Raw genomic sequence first — 21,574 nt, 5'->3', positions numbered from 1 at the left:
AAGAAAATGAGGCAGAGAAGGAGTGAGAATGAGAGAGAAGACAAAGAGGAGACAGAGATAGAAAAATACATAAGATACAAATAGAGAAAGGAATGTGTGTGTGTGTGTGTGTGTGTGTGTGTGTGTGTGAGAGAGAGAGAGAGAGAGAGAGAGAGAGAGAGAGAGAGAGAGAGAGAGAGAGAGAAAGACAGAGAGAGAGAGAGAAAGAGAGAGAGAGAGAGAGAGAGTTGAGAGACAGAGAGAGGGAAGACATTGAGTGTGTTTAAGAGGGGCAGAGACAGAAACAGAGAAAGAAATAAAGACAGATATAGACTGAGACACAGAGACATAATGAAAGTGTGTGTGTGTGTGTGTGTGTGTGTGACAGAGACAGAGACAGAGACAGAAGTAAAGACAGAGAGATACAGAAAAAGTGAGTGTGTGTCTGAGAGACAGAGACAGATGGAGAGCCAGAAAAGGCCAGATCCCAATTAGCACAATTGAGTTTCCTGAAGTGGCTGCATTATTCAACTTCTCACTGTATAGTTCTCCCAGGCTGGAACCATTGGCCATTTTTATATCATTGTACCTTGGTATATAGTGCAAATTCAGAGCCATGTGACCATTTCGGGGGACTCGTTATTCTGATGAATCAGGGCCTAGTTCTGACCCGTAATATCTAGTCTTCCAGTGGGCAGTACAATTGATCATCTCCAAAGGTGAGGGGGGAGAAGGGAAGATTCCACGCCTCGTGTTCATTTGCAAGCGACTCCTGCTTCTCAGCACTAACCCAGAGGTTCTGACCAGCAGAGAGCTGGCAAATCTGACTTCTGTCACTCACGCCAACACCGAGCTCCACACGGTGACTTATCCCCACCCATCCCCACCAAGGATCCTCACCTTATTACCAGTGAGGTGGCACAGGGGAGTAGAATTCCCTCTGGGTCCTTTAAAGAATCTTCATATTAACCATTGGGAGCTGACTGTGCTTATGGGAAAAATACTGTATCCAGTTGTAGTCTTCACTGTTTCCCAAGTGAACCTGTGATCATCTCGTTATTTATTTTTGAATAATAAATGTTACTTAACATTATTGTCATTTTTATTTCCTAAGACCCAGATCTCCCCCTGTCCCCAACCCCCACAACTAACTGCTGCTTAGAGAAAGATGGCAATCTTTTTGAATGGATTTGGGAACCGCAGTCTCAAGCCATTTGCACGTAACGGCCACGATACGTGCCCATATTACCCAGAAGTCTTTGGGAGGGTGTGTACAGTGTCAATGACATCCTATAAATTGTCACGGGGTGGGGAAGAAACAGGACCTTCCCCGTGTTTTGGGAGACTTCAATCGGGCACAATTTGTGCTTGGTTACTCACTGACTGGCATCCCTGGGAAGCCGTATGTGTCAGCAGCAGCAGCAGCATCTCTTCTCTAAACTTAAGTAGGTCAGGGAGGATTTTACCCAACATCTTTGGGTACCGCTGACATATTCAGCAAAGAACTGGAAATAGTCGCGGAGGGCCCTACATACACAGGGCCAGATTTAGCTTCCCGAACGCCTCTGAATTTGGCAGACACGAGGGAATTGAGGAAATCTCAGAAAGTGGCATCAGATTCCTGGAAGGAGCTACCACTGTTCCCTGTTAGATCCAATACAGATGGGAATTTCTCTAGTATACGTTCGTATAATAAGGTTATGGGGGGAAAACAGCTTGTGACAGTGACAAGACTGTGGGGTTCGGACCCGGAACAGAATCCCTGCTCTATTTAGTACTTGTATGACCTTGAGCAAATCACTTTCTGTGTGCCTCAGTTTCCTCTCCTGTAAAATGAAGGGGACAGAATCTCTGAGGTCCCTTCCAGCTCCAAATTTTAATAAGACTTTCCTATGAAGCTCCAGAAAGAGCTCCAGACTGAGTTGAAAGAAAATGTTGAGCCATCAAAGGTAGAAAATCCTAAAGAAACTTTCCCATGTATGAAAATATCCCAATTCAATCAACGTTTGGACTAATTTGTCCAAAGCACTGTAACTAGGGAAAAACCCAGCTGGAAACGAATCCCTGCCCTCAAGAGGCTTATAGTCCTATGATGGAGATCTCTGAATCCAGGAGGGAAGGGGCAATCGCCTCTAAAGCTTTGCTCCACATCTGATCCAACCCACATGTGAAGGGAATCCTTTTTATGTCCTTGACAAACAGCCCCCCAGTCTTTGCTTGAAGACCTTGAGAGTGAGAGAACTCGTTCCCCCTCACTGCGGCTCCCATCACTCGGCGTTTTTTCTCGGCGTCGGGTCTAAATCTGCCTCTCTGCGACTCCCCTCCCCCCCCATCCTAGCTTATAGGAGAATCAATTCAATCCTATTTCCACCTACTTGAAGACGGCTTTCCCATTCCCACTGTCTTCTCTTTCCCAGGCTAAAAAAAAAAACATCCTCAATTCCTTCTAAGCCAAATTTTGTATACGGCATCTGGTCTCCAGGCCTCTCACCATGTGATGGGGCAAAGAAGGGGTCCAGATAAATAAGTTACTCACGTCCAGTTGCTCCTCAGGAACGAGAATTGTCTTCTGTGAGAGGAGTGGGTCACAGCTTTCGGGAGAACTGACCTGCTCTGTATTTCCAGAGACCATCTCTTGGGTATTCTGCAAGACAATCAGTATCTATGAGGGCTTTCACGGGTTGGCTTTTAGCTGCAGGTTAAGGGCCCAAGAGTGTGCCTCAGTTGAAGAGGCTTACCTGAATTAAAGCTAAGAGCAGAGGCTCAGGGAAAGGAAAATTCACTTGCAGGAACAAGGTAATGAGAGAAGAACATATGGACTGCTTGCTGGCTGGGGAGGGAGGCAGACAGGGAGGGAGGGAGACAGAAAAATTCAAAACCTAAGATTTTGCCAAGGTGAATGTTCTATTTAGAAAAATAAAAAGCTATCATTTAAAAGAGAGAGAAGATGGTAGTAACAGGAAAACTCATGGAGGTCCCTCACTGGCTAAGAGGGCCCTTGGACTCTGGAGAAAAGGCTTTCCAATAAGAGTCCTCCTCCCTCCTAACATCATATATATTCTGTATTCTGTGCCTATGTTGTTCTCTCCCGGTACGATATAGGCTCCCTGAGGGGAGGGACTATTTCATTTGGTGGTTGTCGTATCTATACACTAGGTACTTAACAGTACCAACCTAGATAGAGTGCAGGGCCTGGAGTTGGGAAGGTGAGTTCAAATCCGGTCTCAGAGACCTTGGGAAGTAATTTATCCTTTGCCTAAGTTTCTTCATCTGTAAAATAAAGATAATAATTGCACCCACTTCCCAGAGTTGTGAGGATCAAATGAGATAATATTGATAAAGTACTTTGCAAATTCCAGAAGACTTGTGAAAGAGAGCGCCATCCACATCCAGAGAGAACTACGGAGACTGATTCTGCATCAAAGCAGAGGATTTTCACCTTTTCTTGATGGTGGTGTTTGTCTGCTTGGGTTTTTTTCTCTTTATTGTGTTTTTCCCCCTTTGATCTGATTTTTCTTGTACAACACAAGAAATATGGAAATATGTTTAGAAGAACTGCACGTGGGGGCAGCTAGGTGGTGCAGTGGGTAGAGCACCAGCCCTTAAGTCAGGAAGACCTGAGTTCAAATCTGATCTCAGACACTTAACACTTCCTGGCTGTGTGACCCTGGGCAAGTCATTTAACCCCAACTGCCTCAGCAAAAAATCAAAAAAAAAAAAAAAAAAAAAAAAAAAAAGAACTGCACATGTTTAACCTATAGTGGATTGCTTGGTGTCTAGGGGAGAGGGAGGGAGGGAAGGAAAAAATTTGGAACACAAGGCTTTGCAAGGGTGAGTGCATGGATTTGGAAAAATAAAAAAATATACAAAGAAGTACTTTGCAAATCTTCAAGTGCTACATAAATACTAGCTCTTTTAGTATTGAGAATAAATGCTCGTTCGATTGCCATATGCCCTTTCAAATTGTTGGCTGAACAGTCGGGCTGAATTTGCTCCCGGATTTTCTCAGGGAACGCACAGTTCTACTTTTATTCTGCAGATAGCAAGCGGCTGACAGCCAAGCCTTGAGGAATAGCATGTCTCCATAACCAAGGGCTTAGGTATCCGATCTCAAGCCCCCAGAGCACAAAGATGGTCGGAGTTAGCTCAAAATGGCGGAATCCTCTGAAATCACCCGTTAGCAAGCAGTAAAAGTACAGACAAGAGGTCTTGCCCATGTGGTTAGCCAGAGGAAATCCTGTTGTGACACCCAAGTAAAAGAAGAAAAGAGAAGGGAGCTTGGCTGTGAGAGCCAGAAGCAGACATGAGAAAAGGAGGAAGCGATTGGGGAGCTAGATGGCCCATTTAAGAACTTTCACCGCTAAAAAACTGAAATGGGGGTCTTAGTAATTGGCGCCCAGAAGAGTACAATGGAGTGGAGTTTTTATGGTTTGATCCTCAGCCTCAGAATCTGAGACCGTCGGAGCTGAGAGGGCCTGCCGAGGGCGCTTTCTTCCAGTCCTCTTATTTTACAGAGTAGGACCGTGGGGCCCAAGATGACAATGCTATTCTACCCAAGGCCTAGCACACTTTCCCTCCAGAATCCAATTCATAGGATTATCTGGTCACAGAATCCAAACGAGAAGTGGGAGTCATCGACTCCTGACAGATCAGGAAACCGAGACCCATAAGATCGCCTCTCTGGGATGACCCTGATAGTCAGAAATCAAGTAGGGACGTGAATCCAAATCCCCAGATTCCCAATCCAGCACCCCACTCTCTCATCTTAAGAATTCTTTCACTGGAGTCTGACTAGAACTTTTGAGGTCACCATCATACCATTTTACAGAAACTGAGGTCTAAGGGGATGACAGAGGAAACTGAACTCAGGTCTCAGTGACTCCAAGTCCAGCCCTCAAGTCATGATGCGCCTCGCCCCCTGCCATTTCCTTAAGTACCAGGTACCAAGCTACAAACTGCTACAAGACAAAAACAGAATGCTCCCTGCCTTTGGGGAACCCACCCTCAAAATGATGACGATAATAAATAGCTGCCATTTATATAATACACCGTAAGTACTATATAAATGGTAGCTATTTATTATCGTCATCATTGTATCATATATTGTATTATGCAAACATTACCTCACTCGATCCGCGTTGGAACCCTTCAAGGAAAGTGCTACTATGATCCCCATTTTCGTTTTTTTTTTATTTTAATAACTTTTTATTTTCAAAATCCATGCAAAGATAGTTTTCAACCTTCACCCTTGCAAAACCTCGTGTTCTAGATTTTTCTTCCCCTCTTCCACCCACCCCCTCCCCCAGACAGGAAGTAATCCCAGATAAGTTAACCCTGTGCAACTCTTCTGAATATATTTCCACACTTATCATGCTGCACAAGAGAAATCTGAATATGATCCCCATTTTACAGATGAGGAAACTGAGGCCCAGGGCAATCCAGTGATTTACTTAATGTCATTCAGGCAGTAAAGAGCCAAGCTCGGATTTGAGTCCACACCCTTGAAGAGTCAGAGCCCTTTCCACCGGTCCCTACCTCTGACTAAATGGTCAGTGACTACCTGGGATTCAAACCCTGGGATTATCTAATCGGACCTCAGCGATCCTTTCACAGGTGATAAACATCTGTGAGATATATCAGGTATATATGTGATATATAAACATTCAGGAAGGCCCGATGATCCCGATGGGACAGATGCTGGAGATTCCCTCGTAAAACCCTTCTCTGCTGGCTACCTATCGGTCACTAACAAATTCTATGTCATTCGATCCTCACGATAACCTATGAGCAAAGTATTACCAGGGTATTACCAAACCCCATCTTACGTATGAAGAAACTGATCTTTGGCGAGGTGGCTCAGCCTGGGGAAACACCTTCCCGACAAGACAAAGTTGTGTAGGTGAGACAATGACTCGGTGTGGGAGATTCAGAACTGTTTATATGGCTACACCCAAAGAGCTGATCCCCAGCAATATGGAAGGAGGAGTCTAGTGGAGTGCCCCAGGTCTTATACCTAGTCCTTGGCTCTATGCTATTCAATAGTTTTAGCGATGGCCCGGATGAAGGAATTCTGGGTACTTAGCTAAAGCCCAGCTGCAGCAAACCGAGAGGTGCAGCTACCGTACTAGATGACGATCGAGACCCCCAAAGAGCTTGACAAACTAGAACAATGGAGCAGATGTAACCAGAAGTGATTTAACAGGAATAAATGGAGCCTTAAGTTTAAAAACCCAAGTCTAAGATGAGGAGAACATGGCTAGATTTAAGGGCCTTAAAAGGCTGCAACCTCAATTATTTAAAAAAAATGTGCGGTAGCGAGCCAAGCAGCTAATGTGGTCTCGGACTTCACTAAGCAAGGGATAGAGTCCAGAGGGAAGGAGGCCATGGCTGGACTCCCTATTTGAGGATCACACTTAAAATTCTGCATTCTGTTGGAAACAAACACACTTTAAGAAGGAAACTGATAAGATGAAGTGCATAATGGAAGTGGCTGAAGGCTCTGGGAATGTTTAGCTTGAAGGCGAGAAGACATAAAGAGGTCAAGATCAGTATCTTCTAGTTTTTTTAAAGATCATCACATGACATAGGTATCACATGACAGAGGTATCTGACTTGTCCTCTGGGGACAGAACTATGAGGCAGCTAAGGTGACAGAATAATACAGTGGGAGACTTGCTATAGGGAAGAACCAAGTTCAAATTCAGCCTTGGATACTCATTAGCTCCGTTACCCTGGGCGAGACACTCTCTGTGCCTCTGTTTCCTCATCTGTAAAACTAGTATAATAACAGCACCTACCTCCCAAGGTTACTGTGAGGACTAAATGAAATAATATGTAAAGTGCTCCACAAACTTTAACATGCTACATAAGTGCTAGCTAGAACTGTTGTTGTGCTATTATCATGAGAACTAAAATGATGATCATTAACTAGGAGCAATAGGTAGAAGTGGCAGAGAGGTCAATGTAAAGTTCAACAGAAGGGGAAACAAATGGTTAGAGACGGAATTCTGATTAGAAATGGAATCAGGGAACTGACCACCTTAAGAAGGAGCTCTTCCTCATTGAGCTCTTCACACAAAGACCAGCTGGGTATGTTGTAGACAGGATTCTCACTGAGCTCCAGACAGGTTGGATGGAAATTCTGGCACATGTTGACAAACCACGGTTCAGAGCAGTGAACGGCTAAAAAGTGGTGAGGTCAAAACTGGTCTTCTAGGTCCTTCCAGGGCCTCCTGAAGCTCAAAAGGCAAGAGCAGTTCCTTCAGACCAACACAGATCCACACTCACGGAAAACTCCCAAAACCTCTGGATCTTAAGGTACTCGGCTCCACCTCCCACCCTCGCTCTTTACCGACAGCAAGCGGACAACGGGAAAAAAGGGAACGCACGCAGAATTTTCATTTATAAGGCATTGTCGTCCTTCTTTATTGATTGAAAATGTCAATTTAAAAAGTGTTCGAAATAAAAACAGGTTAGAAAAACTGGGTCTGCATAAGAGAAATGACAGGAAATTAGGCTACCCCGGGAGAAGACGAACGGAGCCGCCTCTTCACAGTAAGGCGGCGATCGGGAGGATGATGGAACCAGAGAATTTACAAAACCGTTGTAAACAACACAAATATGGAAGCGGTGCTGTCGATTTCACATGGCTTCGTTTCCTCGCTCTCGTTATTTGGCTCGTAACAGCAACAGCCATGCTTGGTATGGGTTCCAATACCCAAAGTACCGTGCTTCTCCCATCAGGGGCTCAGAGGCCTCTTAAGCAGGCATCTGTAGAGCTCAACATTGGAAAATTGGTTTTCAGCACGGACTGATTTCCTACAGTGACTATAATCCGTTTGAGTTCCTTATGTCACTAAGAGTTTCCTACTGATCCTCTTCGCATCGTTCAGTGACTTCAGAGGGGACAATTGGAGAGGACTGCCTTTGATTTGGGGATGATGTCTGAGCCCTCACAACAGCCATGTTCCTTGATATGTGAAGATCATAGCTCATCGGAGGTCTAGAGTGAGAAAAGACCTCCAAGACTAAATTAGTTCAATCCCCTCATTTTACGGAGGGCAAAAAAAATGAGGCTCAGAGAGATCGTTTCAATTTGCTAGGCCCCAGTTTCCTTATCTGAAAAATGAGAGAGCTGAGTTCCCTTTAGAGGGTAAAGGTCCCTCTCTCAGAAAGTCTCTCCTGGCCCTTCAGCCCCGGGTGGGAACAAAAGGGGAGGGAGAGACTGCCCCAGATGACCGAGGTGGGTGGCTTGCTCCCAGCATTCCTTTGGCTGACCCACTTCCTGAGAGTAAGTAGTACTTCCCCTGGGGGCCAGCAAGCAAAAAGCCACGTACCGTACTGTGTAGCAGCAGGAGCTAGAGACCACCGAGTACCAGGGGGGAGAGGGTGGCCAGTTCAGGGAGCAAAGCATTTCAAGTTGGAATTTGGGTTGTTTGGTTTGTTTTTTTTTTTTTATTTAAACAGCATTTGCATAAACTGACACTCATCATTATTCATGGCAAATACATCTAGAGTACAACTTTTTTTTTTTTTGGTTTATTTTTGTTTTGTTTTTCAATCTAATGCCCCTTTTTTTTCCATCCCTCAAAAGGGATCTGTCCCATGCTGGTCAAACTTCACCCGCTTTTGGGACTTTCTAATCAGCTACCACACATCCTTTGCTAAATTGTGCTGAATGATGCCGGGGGATCTGCTGACTACTCTACGGCCATGAGCTACGGCTGGGTCGGGATCGCTGGGACTCCCAACAGAGTTACTGAGGGAGAGAGGGGAGCCGGATGGGCAGGCCAATCTGCGCCGGGCAGGCCCCGGGCAAACATTAACCTTTCTGGGGAGGGCAGATCCCTGCAAATGAGATTTCAAGAACTCCTCTTCAGGGGGTCAGAGAGACCACTCTGACCCACAGCCCATAAGTGGGCCAAGGAGAATGAACATCTCCCCAGAAAAAGCCAGCCTCTTCTCTTGGTGGACTAGGAGCTACCCCGGGGAGGAGAGGCTGGTGTCCAAGTCCGGGGGAGGAGAGGCTGGTGTCCAAGACCCGGCTTCGAGAAGAGCTCATGGTCTGACTATGGGAGGGGGAGTGAGCAAAAGCGTGTTTCGAGCAGAATGATGAACTGTTGGGTACTCTGGGGAAATGCAAAACGTCTACGTCTACGATGCTCTAGCCAGAGAAGTTGCCACGACATTGCCATCACACACTAGAAACGGCCTGCCGGCATCACGGCTCGGTGTTTGTGGCAACGGGGAAAGCTCCTGCTCCACTGAGTTAAATCAGACATGGCAATCAGAACAACACAAAAGCAACAAAAGGAGTACTGAGTCTCCGGCGCTATCTTGTTAGAAAATTAAAGGGAAAAAAAACTCATGTGTCTACATGATGGGGGGGTAGGAGGGGTAGATAGGGCACACAGGCTATATGGGGTGTTGATGAACAGAGTAGTACTTGAGTAAATTAGGCGCCACTTCCTACATGAGGCCTTTCTTGATTCCTCACCCACTCGCCTCAGTGATTAGAACCCCCCAATTCCTCCATGCCGGTTTCCTATATAGTCGGTATCGATTGGTGGTGGTGACTCCTCCCAGAGTCATTTAAAGTATAGAGTATTTAGAGCATAAATGTGTCGAGGGTGGGAGTTGTTTTGCTTTTGTCTCTGCATGTCCAGCACCGAGCATGGAGTCTGGTACATATTAGGGGCTCTTCAAAGCTTCTTGCGTGAATCACTGAGGGGCTTCAAAATCAAAGAAAATATCTCGGGAGGAAGCAGTGGGCGTGCCGGCCTCCCTCACTGGGTACCACTTGGCAGCTTCTCCGAGAGGAGCTGCGTCCAAGCGCCGGTGCCCCGTCCAGCCAAAGAAGAAACAGGATGAACCGTGAACCTAGGGCCATGTGCCGAGCCCTCTTATTGCAATAATTCCTATTGGTTTCATTTCCTTATTGAACAGAAGACTATTTCCACTACAAATTCTTTTTTTTCCCCTATAACAGAAAACAGCCGAATATACAGAAAGCAGACAAGGCGAGGAGCGGAGTGAGTCAAAGGGTCTGATTTTCCTTTCCTGGAGATCCCAAGTCGAACCTGAGTGAGTGCCGGCAGCATGATTGGGGTAGCCTCAAGCCAGCAGGGAGGCCTTGCCAGCCGGATCTGCCCTCATACACTCATCTGTTTGCTTCAACAGCCTCCTGACCAACTTTTCCAAGTCTTTCCTGGACTTCAATTCTTCTTCTAGACATTGCTTCATTTTTTTATTCTCCTAAGTGGGTAAAAACAAAAAGCCAAGAAAAAGTGGATTCGAGAGAAAAGCAAATCGACTCAGGCCTCCCAGAATCCAGAGGACAGGTATCCACCAGCCCCAGCCCAGCGTGCAGCACTATTCACAGCTTGAGATGAGGTAGGAGAGGAAAGAATATGGCGAGCGGGGGCGGGGGGGGGGGGAGAGAGGGAGGTTGTTGCACGAAACCTAACAAGACTCAGCCCAAAGCTTATTGCTGTGCGAGAGCCCAGCCACAGAGAAAGTATACACGGCCCACTGGGCCACGGCCAAGCCACTGTGGTATTTGATGGTTCTGAATAAGGCCCAGGTTACTGTAAAAGTGAAAGGGAGAGATATTTCTCTTCTCTGTCTCCCCCCCCATCATGATTTTCCTCTGGTGCCCCCAATCTCTTCTTCAGTTCCCAACTCAAGATTCGAAGTGGGACACTGGCTAATGGGAAGAACCCATAGGTGAATTACATGGCCATTGTTGGGAGTAATCGAAGCCTTCTTAACCTAAGACTTGTCTGCAAGGGTCATAAGTCAGCCATAAGTTGAGACTTATAAATTCTGGAGTCAAGCCTCGGGACTCCCCGGAGAAGTACAAAGCAGAAATTCCAACCCTAGACCACCGATGGCTATGGCCAAGGCAGACCGTCCTCAGAGCCGAAGACTTGAACGACAAACAGGTAAAGAAAAGCACAACTATTCGCTGCCCTTGGCCTCTGGTTTGCTTTTCACACATTATCTTACCTGCTTTAACTCCTTGACTTCATCTTTCAGTGCATAAACAGTGTCAACAAGGCTTCTGGGAAATAAACAGAATTCAGGTCAGAAGTCAGCACGTGGATAGATAACAATCTAAGTCCGGACCCTGGGACGTATTTCATTTTCCGGACAACCCCAGATCATAAGCCATTCGACATATAAACATTTCCTCGGAGATCATCTAATTCAACTGTCTCATTTAACATATAGGGAAACTGAGGTCCAGAAAGGGAAAGCAAGTCACCCCAGATCACACAGCAGAGTCCTGGCAGAATCAGGACTCAGAAGCAGAATCTCTCGGGTTGGCAGAGTATTAGTAGTGCCACTCACAGGTGAAATTGGGTCCGTATTTCATAGTCGTAGGGGTAAATTATAGCTGTGAACATTAATTCAAACTCTGTCATCGCATTCCATCTTTTTCATGTTCTCGATAGCCTTGGACATATACAGGCAGAATAGAAGGGCCCGCCCCTATAATGTTCAGGCGTCTCTCCCAAACTGTCCGGGCGGCTCCTTTCACTTCGCATCCCTCCTTTTGTTGCCCATCCCCTTGTTCTGAATGCAAACCTATCTTCCGACTCCAGGAGTTTGCTCTGGCTATGCCCCCTGCTTGGAATGCTCTCCCTACTTGGAGAGCTCTGCTCCTGGCTTCCATCAAGTGCCAGCTCAAATCCTACCTGCCCCAACCTTCTTAACACTAGGGCCTCCCCTGCATTGATTCCAATTCATTCTGCACATGGCTTACTGGGTAAAGTTGGCTCTCTGTTAGAGTGTAAGTTCGCCCAGGGCAGAGACTGTCCTGCCCTGCTTTGTACGCCCCGCCCTCCGTGCTTAGCACAGTGCCTGGCCCATAGAAGGAGCTTATTAAATGTTGACTGACTAATGCACCCATAGCCCCCTTAGCCTTTTCTCATCAGGAAGAGCACTATTCAAAGGAGTCAGAAAGATGTGGCCTTGAGTTCTGGCTGTGTGATATTGGACAAATTGCTTGACCTTACTGGTTCTCATGGTTCCCCAATTGTAAAATGGGAATGATAGCGTCCTGCCTTCCCCAGTATGGTTGTTATGAAGATCTGAAAGAGCTCAGAGACCACCTATCCTGACCGCCTCACTTCTCACTGGAGAGGCTCCCCAAGGCCTCCTGCTCAAGACTCCAAATCCAGCACTCTTCCCACGGAACTACACTTTACCGCCCCCTGACATCATCAGGCACATGAGCAGCTGACGGGCCTTTCCAAGCCTCTGATGAAAAAAAATCAAAGGGCTCCCACTCAACTTACTTCTCTTCTATAACCGTCTGCCCGTTGCTTCTCGTCTCCTCCACGATAATCTTCTCTTCCTCTGGGAGGAGGACCTGTGGGATGGAATCCTTGCGGGCACCTGGAAGGAGAGGTACTAGTGAGGAAGAGGAGCGGGGGCATCTGCCGAAATGCTGCGCAAATGTCAGGTCCCTTCTGCTGTTCCCAAACGGGAGCTCTGGCTCAGGAGTGGGCAGGCTACGATGGACAGAACGCCTAACTGAGGCACTGATTTAGGGGCCTGTGAAGTCCACACAAGTCTCCCCTTTTCAGAGAGCAGAGCAGTACTTCCCATCACTCAGAGAGGTGGCGGGGGGGCACAGGTATGGAACCAGGTAGGCCTTGTCAGACACGGCCGAGTTGTTGGTTCAATTTTCTTAAGTGTCTCTATTACAAGGGAGGGTTCCACTGGGGCACTGGAGAAGTCGGCAAAGTGACAGCAGCGTAAGAAAAGCGTATCGAGAAAACGTTCCTGACCTCAAAAAAAATACAAATTTTCCCTTTTGCTCTGATTCTTCTTTCACAACACGACTAATGTGGAAATATGGTTAAGATGATTGTACGTGTCTATATCACCCATGTCAGATTGCTTGCCGTCTTGGAGAGGGAAGGAGAAAGAAAATTTGGAACTCAAAATCTTATCAACACAAATGCTGGATTTTGTTTTCTTGCTCATTTTTCCCCCTTTTTGCTCTGATCTTTCTTGTGCAGCAAGGTAATTGTATAAATATGTATACATATATTGAAATTTAACATATCTTTTTAACATGTTTAACATGTAGGAGATACCTGACATCTAGGGGAGGGGTGGAGGGAAGGAGGGGAAAAGTTGAAACAGAAGTTTTTGCAAGGGTCAATGTGGAAAAATTACCCGTGCATGTGTTTTGTAAATAAAAAGCTCTACTAAAAAAAAAGTGATTGCTGAAAACTATCTTTACATATAATTGAAAAAAACGCAAAATACTATTAAGTTGGGGGGGGGATAAAAGAAAATTTTAAAAACATAAACATTAAACAAATTAACAGCAAATTAAAAATAAAATCAAAATAATAAAACAACAAAGAGAATGGCGGACAGGAAGGTCACTTGCTATCTCAAGAATCTGCAACTAATCCTATTTTAACCCCAAGTATGTGCTCAGGCTTTTCAGAGAAGCCAGGGGAGAAAACTTAATCAAATATCTGCTGCTATTTGCTGAAGCTCTTTTCTAGACTGTAAACACCAGAAGGGCAAGGGCCCCTCCTTCTCACTAATCTCTGGCTCTCCCCTAGTGCCTAGCACAGTGCAATACTCAGAGTGGGAGGGAGATCAGTGTTTTCTGACTCTCACAGGCTCAAGGGAACGAGAACCCTTGAAAAACAACCTAAGTGGGAATTGAAATGATGGTTGACTCATTGTGGTCAGTACCACCGGCCTCTGGCCAGCGTCAGCCCGAAAGCCAGTGCTCCTTGTGTGAATTCTTGCCCTTTCTCCAACAGCACCTGCACAGGAGGCATTATTTCCAGATTTTCAGAAAGGCTCTGAAGCCAAGGTTTGCTCAAGCCTCTTTCTCGAAAATGTGCAACTGATCAGAAGATAGTATTTTAACTTCCTTTCCAAATGTGCCTAGAAGATGAGATTAGCATCTTTTCACAGATACAAGTACTCTCTGGGCTCTTTAATTCCTAACAAGAGCCGGCGAGGGTATCTGCATACTTCAAAGAAAGAGCACTTTAAAAAAGTTTGGGTTTAGGTTTTTTTGTCTTTTTCATTTTGATCACCTCCAGTTTTGCACTCTTTTGCCTCTCTCTCTAGGTGGAGCCGAGCAACACACAAACAAAGGGCTGAGTTGCTACAACAGCCTTATCTTCAAGATCCAGTCCCGCGTGTAGCCTGCACTACTCCTGCTTCCGGACGACCGATTCAGTCACACCATGCGCCCAGTGACATGGTTCTGCATCATCTCAGGAGAGGCAGCCATCATCGAGAAGCTCCCCAGTGTTAGGAATCAAGGGATACATCCCTGGGGGGAGGAATACCTACCTGAGCCATGGCTTTGCTGAAGGCCTGCACTGGCACTGGTGCAGTAGGCCTCAATCACTCTCAGAATCTGGGCATCTTCTTCCAGGGCTGCAGTACCTGGCAGGGGGAAAGTAGCAATTACTTTGCAAACACACTTTCAAAGAAGCCCTGAGCCGAAGATAGGGGACTAGCTGATGGGAAAGAGGGAGAATCCATGATTCAGGGGTGTACCGGCACCAAGCCACTTCTTCCCCTTTCCCTCAAGACCCTGGCAGAAGGGAAAGCATTTCTTGATCGTGATGTCACAGCACAGGGGCCTCAGAGGACTATAGGTAGAAGTCACTCCCCTATTATTTTTCAAGAGGAAATACTGAAGCCCAGAGAAGGCATAGGATCACACATCTATAACTGGAAGGGATGTCCGAAGCCATGGACTCCAACCCCATCATTTTCTACATGAGAAAGCTGAGGCCCAAGAGGGAATGCCCGATATTCCACACGTAATAAATGACAGAGGTAGGATTCAAAACCAGGTCTTCTGACCGGTGCTCTTTTTGCTGTACCATGTCCTCCATGGTCATCTCCTCCAGAAAGTCTTCCCCCCACTTTCCACTCTATCCATCTTCCAACGCAACAACACAACCCCCGACTCACGTGCCTCCCAGCTTCCCTTTCGGGCGTCATCATACAGTAGAACCTGCCACGGTACTTGTGGTCAGGAGACGAGAGCGATACCCTTGCCCGGACTTTCAGTGTCATAACAGTAACGACCCATCATTATAATTCCTTTGATCCCCAACTCGTGTTATGCGAGGAAAGGCACAAGAGCACAGTAGGGGAATGCCAGCCTGGGTGACGGAGGGAGTGGACAATTTTGTGAGGCAGGTACTATTATTATTGCCATTTTATAGATGAGAAAACTAAGAGAGGCAAAAGAATTTGTCTAGAGCTGAGTGTTGAAGGCAAGATGACTGATTCTAAGATCAGGGTTCTCTACCGTTATTCCATGAGCACCCCAAAAGCTAGATTTGAACTCAGGAAGAGTCTTCCTGACTCCAGGAACATTCACTGCGCCACCTGGTGGCTCCTTCATCCCTCTAGCCACCCTTTACCTTTGCTGTGGTTTCAAATCCAAGCCTAGGCACATAACTAGCTGCCCCTTTTCAGCCTGACATGTGGGCCGCAGGAGGCCCCAGAGAATGCTGGGTATCTACGGAGTCTGGGGCGGGTGGGATGAGCCTGGGTGTCCGCTCCCCTCCCAGATTCAGAGAGTCCCGGTCAGGGAGTGAGCTTCACTAAGGGCTTTTGGAAGGAAGGGGAGAAGCGACTGGCTACACAGCCGGCCAGTGCCCGTTGCCAGGGTACATGCTATGCGTGACTGTGACGCGTTCTAATGTGCTGGGTGTAGCCGGGGCCTTGTAGTGTCCCGTCCTTTTCATACTCCCTTTTTTACATATTGGCACACAATGGCACGCACATACTAATGGGCGTTAGTGGGCCTCTGCATGGCACCAATCTCTGGAGGCCAGGCTCTAAGTGCACCTACCACGGGAGCCTTGTGTTGGTCACATGTATTACGGCTCCTTACGCCATCATCACAACAGTTAGCATTTCTGTGGTGCATTTTACACAGATTTGCTCATTCATTTCATCTCCTCCCCACAACCCATTTTTACAGATGAGGAAACTGAGGTTGAGAAAAAGGAATCGACTTGTCCAGAATCACCTAGGGTCAAAGGCAGCATTTGAACCCAGACCTTCCAGAACCCAAATCCTGCACTCTAGCCACTTATACCACACAGCCTCTGAAGGCCCAAGAGGAGATATGGCTCGTCTATGATAATAAGGTGTAGAGTCAAGGTTTGGATCCAATGCTCTGAGCCCAAATCTGGCCCTTTCTCCATTGTCTCCTGCTACAGTTTCCTTTTCTGGTTCTTAGAAGATCTTACTGAATAAAGAGTTTTAGGGGAAAGGCAGCCAGTGATCTCCGTAGGGCCAAAGGGACCTCGAGGACCTGGGGACAAGGGAGGCCTCAGTGTTTTAGCTAAGGCTCATCGAGTCCAACCCCCATTTTATAGAGGCCCAGAGAAAGGAGGTGACTTGCTGGGGGTGACATAGTATCAGAAGTAGGATGTGGACTCAGCCTTTCCTGAATCCAAGACCCGCACTCTCAGTATTCCCTTAAGCCTGCATGGAATTTTCCCATGACTGCCTTGAAGGAGCCACCCACACATGTACCACACACTGTCTGATACGAGCATCAAGGTACCATCTGTCCTGTTCTCTAGAGGCGACTAGATGGCAAGCCAACGGACAGAGCTCTGGTCCTGGAGCCCGGAAGGCGAAATCAAATCTAGCTTCAGATGCTCCCCAGCTGTGCGATCCTGAGCAAGTCACTTCATCCCTGCCTGCCTTGGTTTCCCCATTTGTTGTAAAACAGGAATAATAACAACAGCTATCTCTCAGAGTTCTTGTGAGGATCAAATGAGATGATATTTGTAAAGCTCTTGGCACAGTGCCCAGCTCCAAGTGGGCACCATCTAAACTTTTGTTCCTTTTCTCTTCCCCTTCTCCCTCTCACAAGTAAGTGTTTTTTGACCCCCTGCCTCCTGCCCCAGTTTTCAGTTTTACTCACTCCTAGATCTGTGGGTATGAGGGGACACAGGTGGCATTACTCTGAGCGGAGGATCCCTAGCCCAAGCTACCCACCCACCAGCCCACCTGCCCGCCTGCCCACAGCACGTACTTTTCCTAATGACATATTCCTCCTCCGATGCTTTTCTCTCGGTTTTTCTTTTGTGGAGAAATTTCTTCATGGTTTTGGGGCTCTTGCTGGAATCCTGTGAGAGACAGAACGTTCCCGATATAAGTAATTCCTTCCCCACAAGCCAAAGCCAAGATCCAAAAGACAAATATGTGCAAAGAGAAGGCCCCGGCATGGATCTGCCCAGCTGTCCACATTAGCACAGGACAGTTGGAAGCCACCCGAGAGACCGTGTTCTCTCTTAGTGCTCCCCGGGCGGCTGGTGCTGAGAGCTGTGTGAGCACCCAGAAGGATGGTGACAGGGACCCAAACGGCAATGCCCCAGAGGTCCCCCAAGGATGCCTCTTGCACACAAAATGAAATGGCAAGGCCTCCCCGGAGGCCGATGTCATGAGCAGAGGCCTGGATTTAGGGCTATGGGGAAGTCTCAGGCAGGTTTCAAGGATTCATTCTGGCAAGAGCTCTGAGGCTTCGTTGTCTCAAAGCTAAGTGGCTTCCACTAATGTGTCAGAGACAGGAATCGACTCAAAAACTTCCCAGTGCACAGGACTGGCTTCCGGTGAGCTGACCGACGTTTCCCTGAACTCTCTCCAAGTGACCAATCGTACATGGCTATAGCTGGCCAGATTTTGAACAGGCAGCTCCCACATAAGCGGGCGGAAAAGATGCAGATTCTCAGGCCTGATTCTGAAGTTAAAATCAGAGACTGGGCCCAAGGAGATCCGAAAGGTCTGTCCATCATCACATGGGGACTGATCGATTGGGATCCAAGAGGATCCAAAGGACCTGGAGGTCGCTGAACCCAAACTCCCATCCCCTGACTGGCAGTACCTCATCGATCCTGTCTCTGACACTTACTTTGTGTGTCACTATGACTTTGGTTGGCAAGTCCCATGAGTTCTAGAGGAGTTGCCAATGTCTACGGGTGGAGGGAGTTTATACACAAGGAGATTCCCTACCCTGATGACTAACGGGTTCAGTCACCGCTTTTCTTCCACCCTACGCCCAACCCTCCTCCCCCCCCCCCCCCCACCATACGATCAGAAGTTACCTCTGGAAGGTACAAGAGACTTCTCCCCCAACCACAGTTCACCCTCTCTGACTTAGAAACGATGAGGGAAGGGGAAGGAAGGGGCGGGGAATGCCATGCAGCGGTTCTAGGACGGTTTAGCAAGCAGGCCTTGGGCCGGGTTAGCACACAGCTCCCGAGTACTCACCATGGCGGGGTTACGTTCTCAAGTACTGACAGAGGGAAGCGCATGGGGCAGGGCAGCTTTGTGCGTTAGGAGGAGGCATACAGTAGGGCAGTGCAAGCGTTAGGAGGTCACAGTAAGGCCACGGGACACTTACTACCCTTACCTTTAAGATATAAGACATCCTCTAAAAAGGGATATGTAAAGAAAGAGAAGAAAAGCGTGAGAAAGGTTGATTGTTACACCGGCCAAGTCCATTGCGTGATCATCTTAAACTGACACGGGCAATGTTAGTGCTGCCTTTAGCCCCTCGGGAATGGCCACCACCATTTTCACAGCTCTCCCCGTTAGTTTTCCACGTGAAATCATGCGCTAGCCCAACGAGTGCAGCTCCGTGCAGAATCCCAGATGTCCAACACTCCGTGCTAGGAGACATTAACCCACTCCCTCCAGCAGGGGGACAAAAAGGGCTCATGCCTGAAGTTTTAATAGATTAGTTGTGTGCAGAGGGATTCTGTGGTCTTGTCTTTACCCAGAACCTAACTATTTTACCACTGACGTGACTGGCCCCTCCAAAGATGTGTATCGCAACCCATCCGGGCCCGCCCGCCCCGTGTGACTCCCTCCTCCCCAGGTTCTCTCCCGTTTTAAGGGTTTAACGGACACAGAACACTTAAAAGTGGGACGAGGAGGAGAGAGACCAGAGGGGACCGTAGGGCTATTGTGCTCGGGTCGTCCTCGACAGATGACTGTAGGGAAGCCAGAGCAAATGGGATGTCTCTCAGTCTCCCTCCTGAGCACCCATGTACTGTGAAGTGTCAGCTCGGGTTCTGGCTTTGAAAAAGAGATCAGTGAGTCTCAGGGGGGCCTCTGTTTTCTTCTGATCTTTTCTGCTCTGAGCGTCGAAGCCACACATTTGGCAACGCAGCCAAATGTCTGGTCTTACACGAAGGTGACGTGCAGTGGAGCTTAAGTGGGTGCTGTCCCCTGCCCGCCATCCAGAGGGCCACTTTTCCCTCACTCCCCCACCCCAAGAAGGCTGCTTCCAGCTGACTCAAACAGGTGCAGTCAACACTGAATCAGACCTGGAAAAGGAACTTTTACTTGTGATCGAGCATCTTTTCTGAAATCGGAAACCAAGACTAGAAACAGGTCAGGGAAATAAGCTCCGATGGGCTGGAAAAGGTAAAAACTGAACACAGGTTACGTCAGCTGGTGACTGGGGTTTCCTGGCTACAACCCGAACAGGAACAGGAGGGTGAAATCCCCACATCCCCCAACCCCGGCAGGCTCTCTGGGCTTGACTCTAAGAGGCTCCCTTCCCCCTTCTTCTCTTCTCCGAAAGCCCTTACAGAGAACTCTCTCCCCTCGCCTCCTGCGCTACATCGGGCCTTGACTTTCCAACTCTGACCTTCCCGCTTCTGGCCTTCCCATCTGAATGCACATCGATGCTTTGCCATCTCCAAGAAGGTGACTCATGAGCAATTCCCCGCCCCCTCCCGGGAGGTGTTTGGAGCCAAGTAACGGTGGCTAAAAATCGAGAATGCTGAAAGAGGGCTCCGAGAAGCAATTCGGCCCCACTCGAGGAGAGAACAAAGGATCAGAAGTCTAAAGTTGAAGGGGACCTCGGAGCCCCTCTAGTCTGGGGAGAGGGGGGACTTCTTACTTCTTAGGTGACAAAGCCAAGATTTGAATCCAGGTCCCCAACCTTAAGTCAAGCACCCCTTTTCCACCACACCTACACGCCTCCATTTCTGAGCTGAGACTTGGGTGTGAAGTGGGCGATTTTCTAAATCACAAGGATGACTCTCAAGTCTGAAACTTCATTAAAGAACCCAAGTAGAGTTTGCAGTTGGAAGCCCTTAGTGCTTAGCACCCTAGGGACATCCAAGTAAACTGGGGACACAGAATGAGCTCCCACAGGGAACCTAGAGAGTGGAAATCGGTGGCCCGCAGGGAACTCAGTAAATCTAATAGTGGAGACGATGAAGGACTCTAGCTAAGTGGGGAGGGGGATCCCAGAAACGTTGGCCCAGAAATCAGATGACCCTCCAGGAATGGGGAAAGGCCCTGAATCTCCCTTCTCAGCACCAAGAAACAGACCCCCTTGTAGCGAGATTACCTCTTTGTAACCCAGAGCTGCCGAAGGTCTAAGAGGAGGTGCGGGTCTGAGACAACTTAAGCTCCAGGGCTTTTGAATTGGGGGAGGCTCCAGGGGTCCTCGAGGTTGTCCGACAGCACTAGAAGACTGGGAAAATGGCTCATGAGATGCTGGCGTTCTGCCATGTCAATACTACCGTAATTGGGGTACGTGGGAAGAGAACAAATCAGACACAGAACGGAGAAAGACGAGGCTGGAGAGAGCCAGAGAGAGTACCGAGTCCATCCCCACCCCCCACCTCATTTTTCAGATGGAGAAACAAAGGCCCATAGTTAGGAAGGGGCTTGCCCAGGATGGTTTTGTTGGTTCTACCACACTGGCCCAGGACCACCCCAGAAAAGGGCAAAGGGAAAGGGGAAGATGAGCCACCCGTGTACGGGTGGAGGATAGTCTCCTAGAGTCTCACTAAATTTTCCCAGCCCAGATTATGGGGTAGCTTTGCCATGTAGATGGCACCAAACGAACTAATCCATCCGAGAGGTGCATTATCTGTTTCTTCAAATCTTAATTTCAATTTTTTTAAAGATGGCAGGCAGGTTCTATTTTCTGGGACAAGAAAACAGAGCTGATATGGGGAATGCTGGACTCCTGAGTCTGACTTCCAAGGCCACTGAGTCACAGCTTCTCATTTAGATTTCGGGACATCGGAACTCCAGGGCGGAACCTTTGATCACTTTTTGCTTCCCTTTGAAGTCTCTACTCAAAGTCTGGCTATCACGCAAAAGAATAAATTATAGGAGCAGCCGGGGGGAGGCAGTAGGGGACACGGTGTAAGCGATTATAATTTCAGTGCAATGAAGGGAAGGAAAAAGCACCCAAAGGGAAGTCAGAACGTAATACTCAAGCACCGGCCCAGTGATCCTCTCGCTACACGAGCTCGGGCAAGTTGTTGAGCCGGTTTCATCCTCTGTAAAATGGGCCTCACGATCTGAGCGCTAGCTACCTTCATGAGGCTTCTGTGGGGAATGAGCATTGGGAACTACAAAGTTCTACGCAATGTGAGTTAGTTTTGACTGGGACTGGGACCGTTCACAATACGATGCCCCTCACCAAGAAAACTGGCTCATTCACGGACGCTCCCGGGCAGACACAGCCATTGCAAATCACGAGCCGTTAGCTGCCGTTAGGGTACGCTTCTGGCTTCGGGTGGCCAAA

General features: G+C 47.8%; 1 protein-coding gene across 6 annotated transcripts in view; it reads right to left on the bottom strand.

Annotated features, from left to right (window-relative positions):
• Positions 1-7,373: 7,373 nt before the first annotated feature.
• Positions 7,374-21,574, bottom strand: part of ARHGEF6 (Rac/Cdc42 guanine nucleotide exchange factor 6) — a 112,704-nt gene continuing 98,503 nt past the window's right edge. For 3 of the 6 annotated variants that reach the window (XM_051969324.1, XM_051969323.1, XM_051969328.1), the window contains 7 exons: positions 20,381-20,506; positions 18,425-18,445; positions 17,048-17,141; positions 14,323-14,418; positions 12,282-12,381; positions 10,987-11,041; positions 7,374-10,233 (listed from right to left, as the gene is read on the bottom strand). In XM_051969324.1, coding sequence (XP_051825284.1) covers positions 10,093-10,233; positions 10,987-11,041; positions 12,282-12,381; positions 14,323-14,418; positions 17,048-17,141; positions 18,425-18,445; positions 20,381-20,506 — 633 coding nt within the window. In that variant the 3' untranslated portion in view covers positions 7,374-10,092. The remainder of the gene's footprint in view (positions 10,234-10,986; positions 11,042-12,281; positions 12,382-14,322; positions 14,419-17,047; positions 17,142-18,424; positions 18,446-20,380; positions 20,507-21,574) is intronic. The other 3 variants (XM_051969325.1, XM_051969326.1, XM_051969322.1) reach the window with 2 other exon arrangements.

Source organism: Antechinus flavipes, chromosome X (genome assembly GCF_016432865.1).
Source record: "Antechinus flavipes isolate AdamAnt ecotype Samford, QLD, Australia chromosome X, AdamAnt_v2, whole genome shotgun sequence".
NCBI lineage: Eukaryota > Metazoa > Chordata > Mammalia > Dasyuromorphia > Dasyuridae > Antechinus > Antechinus flavipes.
The sequence above is the reverse complement of the archived record's forward strand: the minus strand, read 5'-3'. Positions and strand labels throughout refer to the sequence as shown.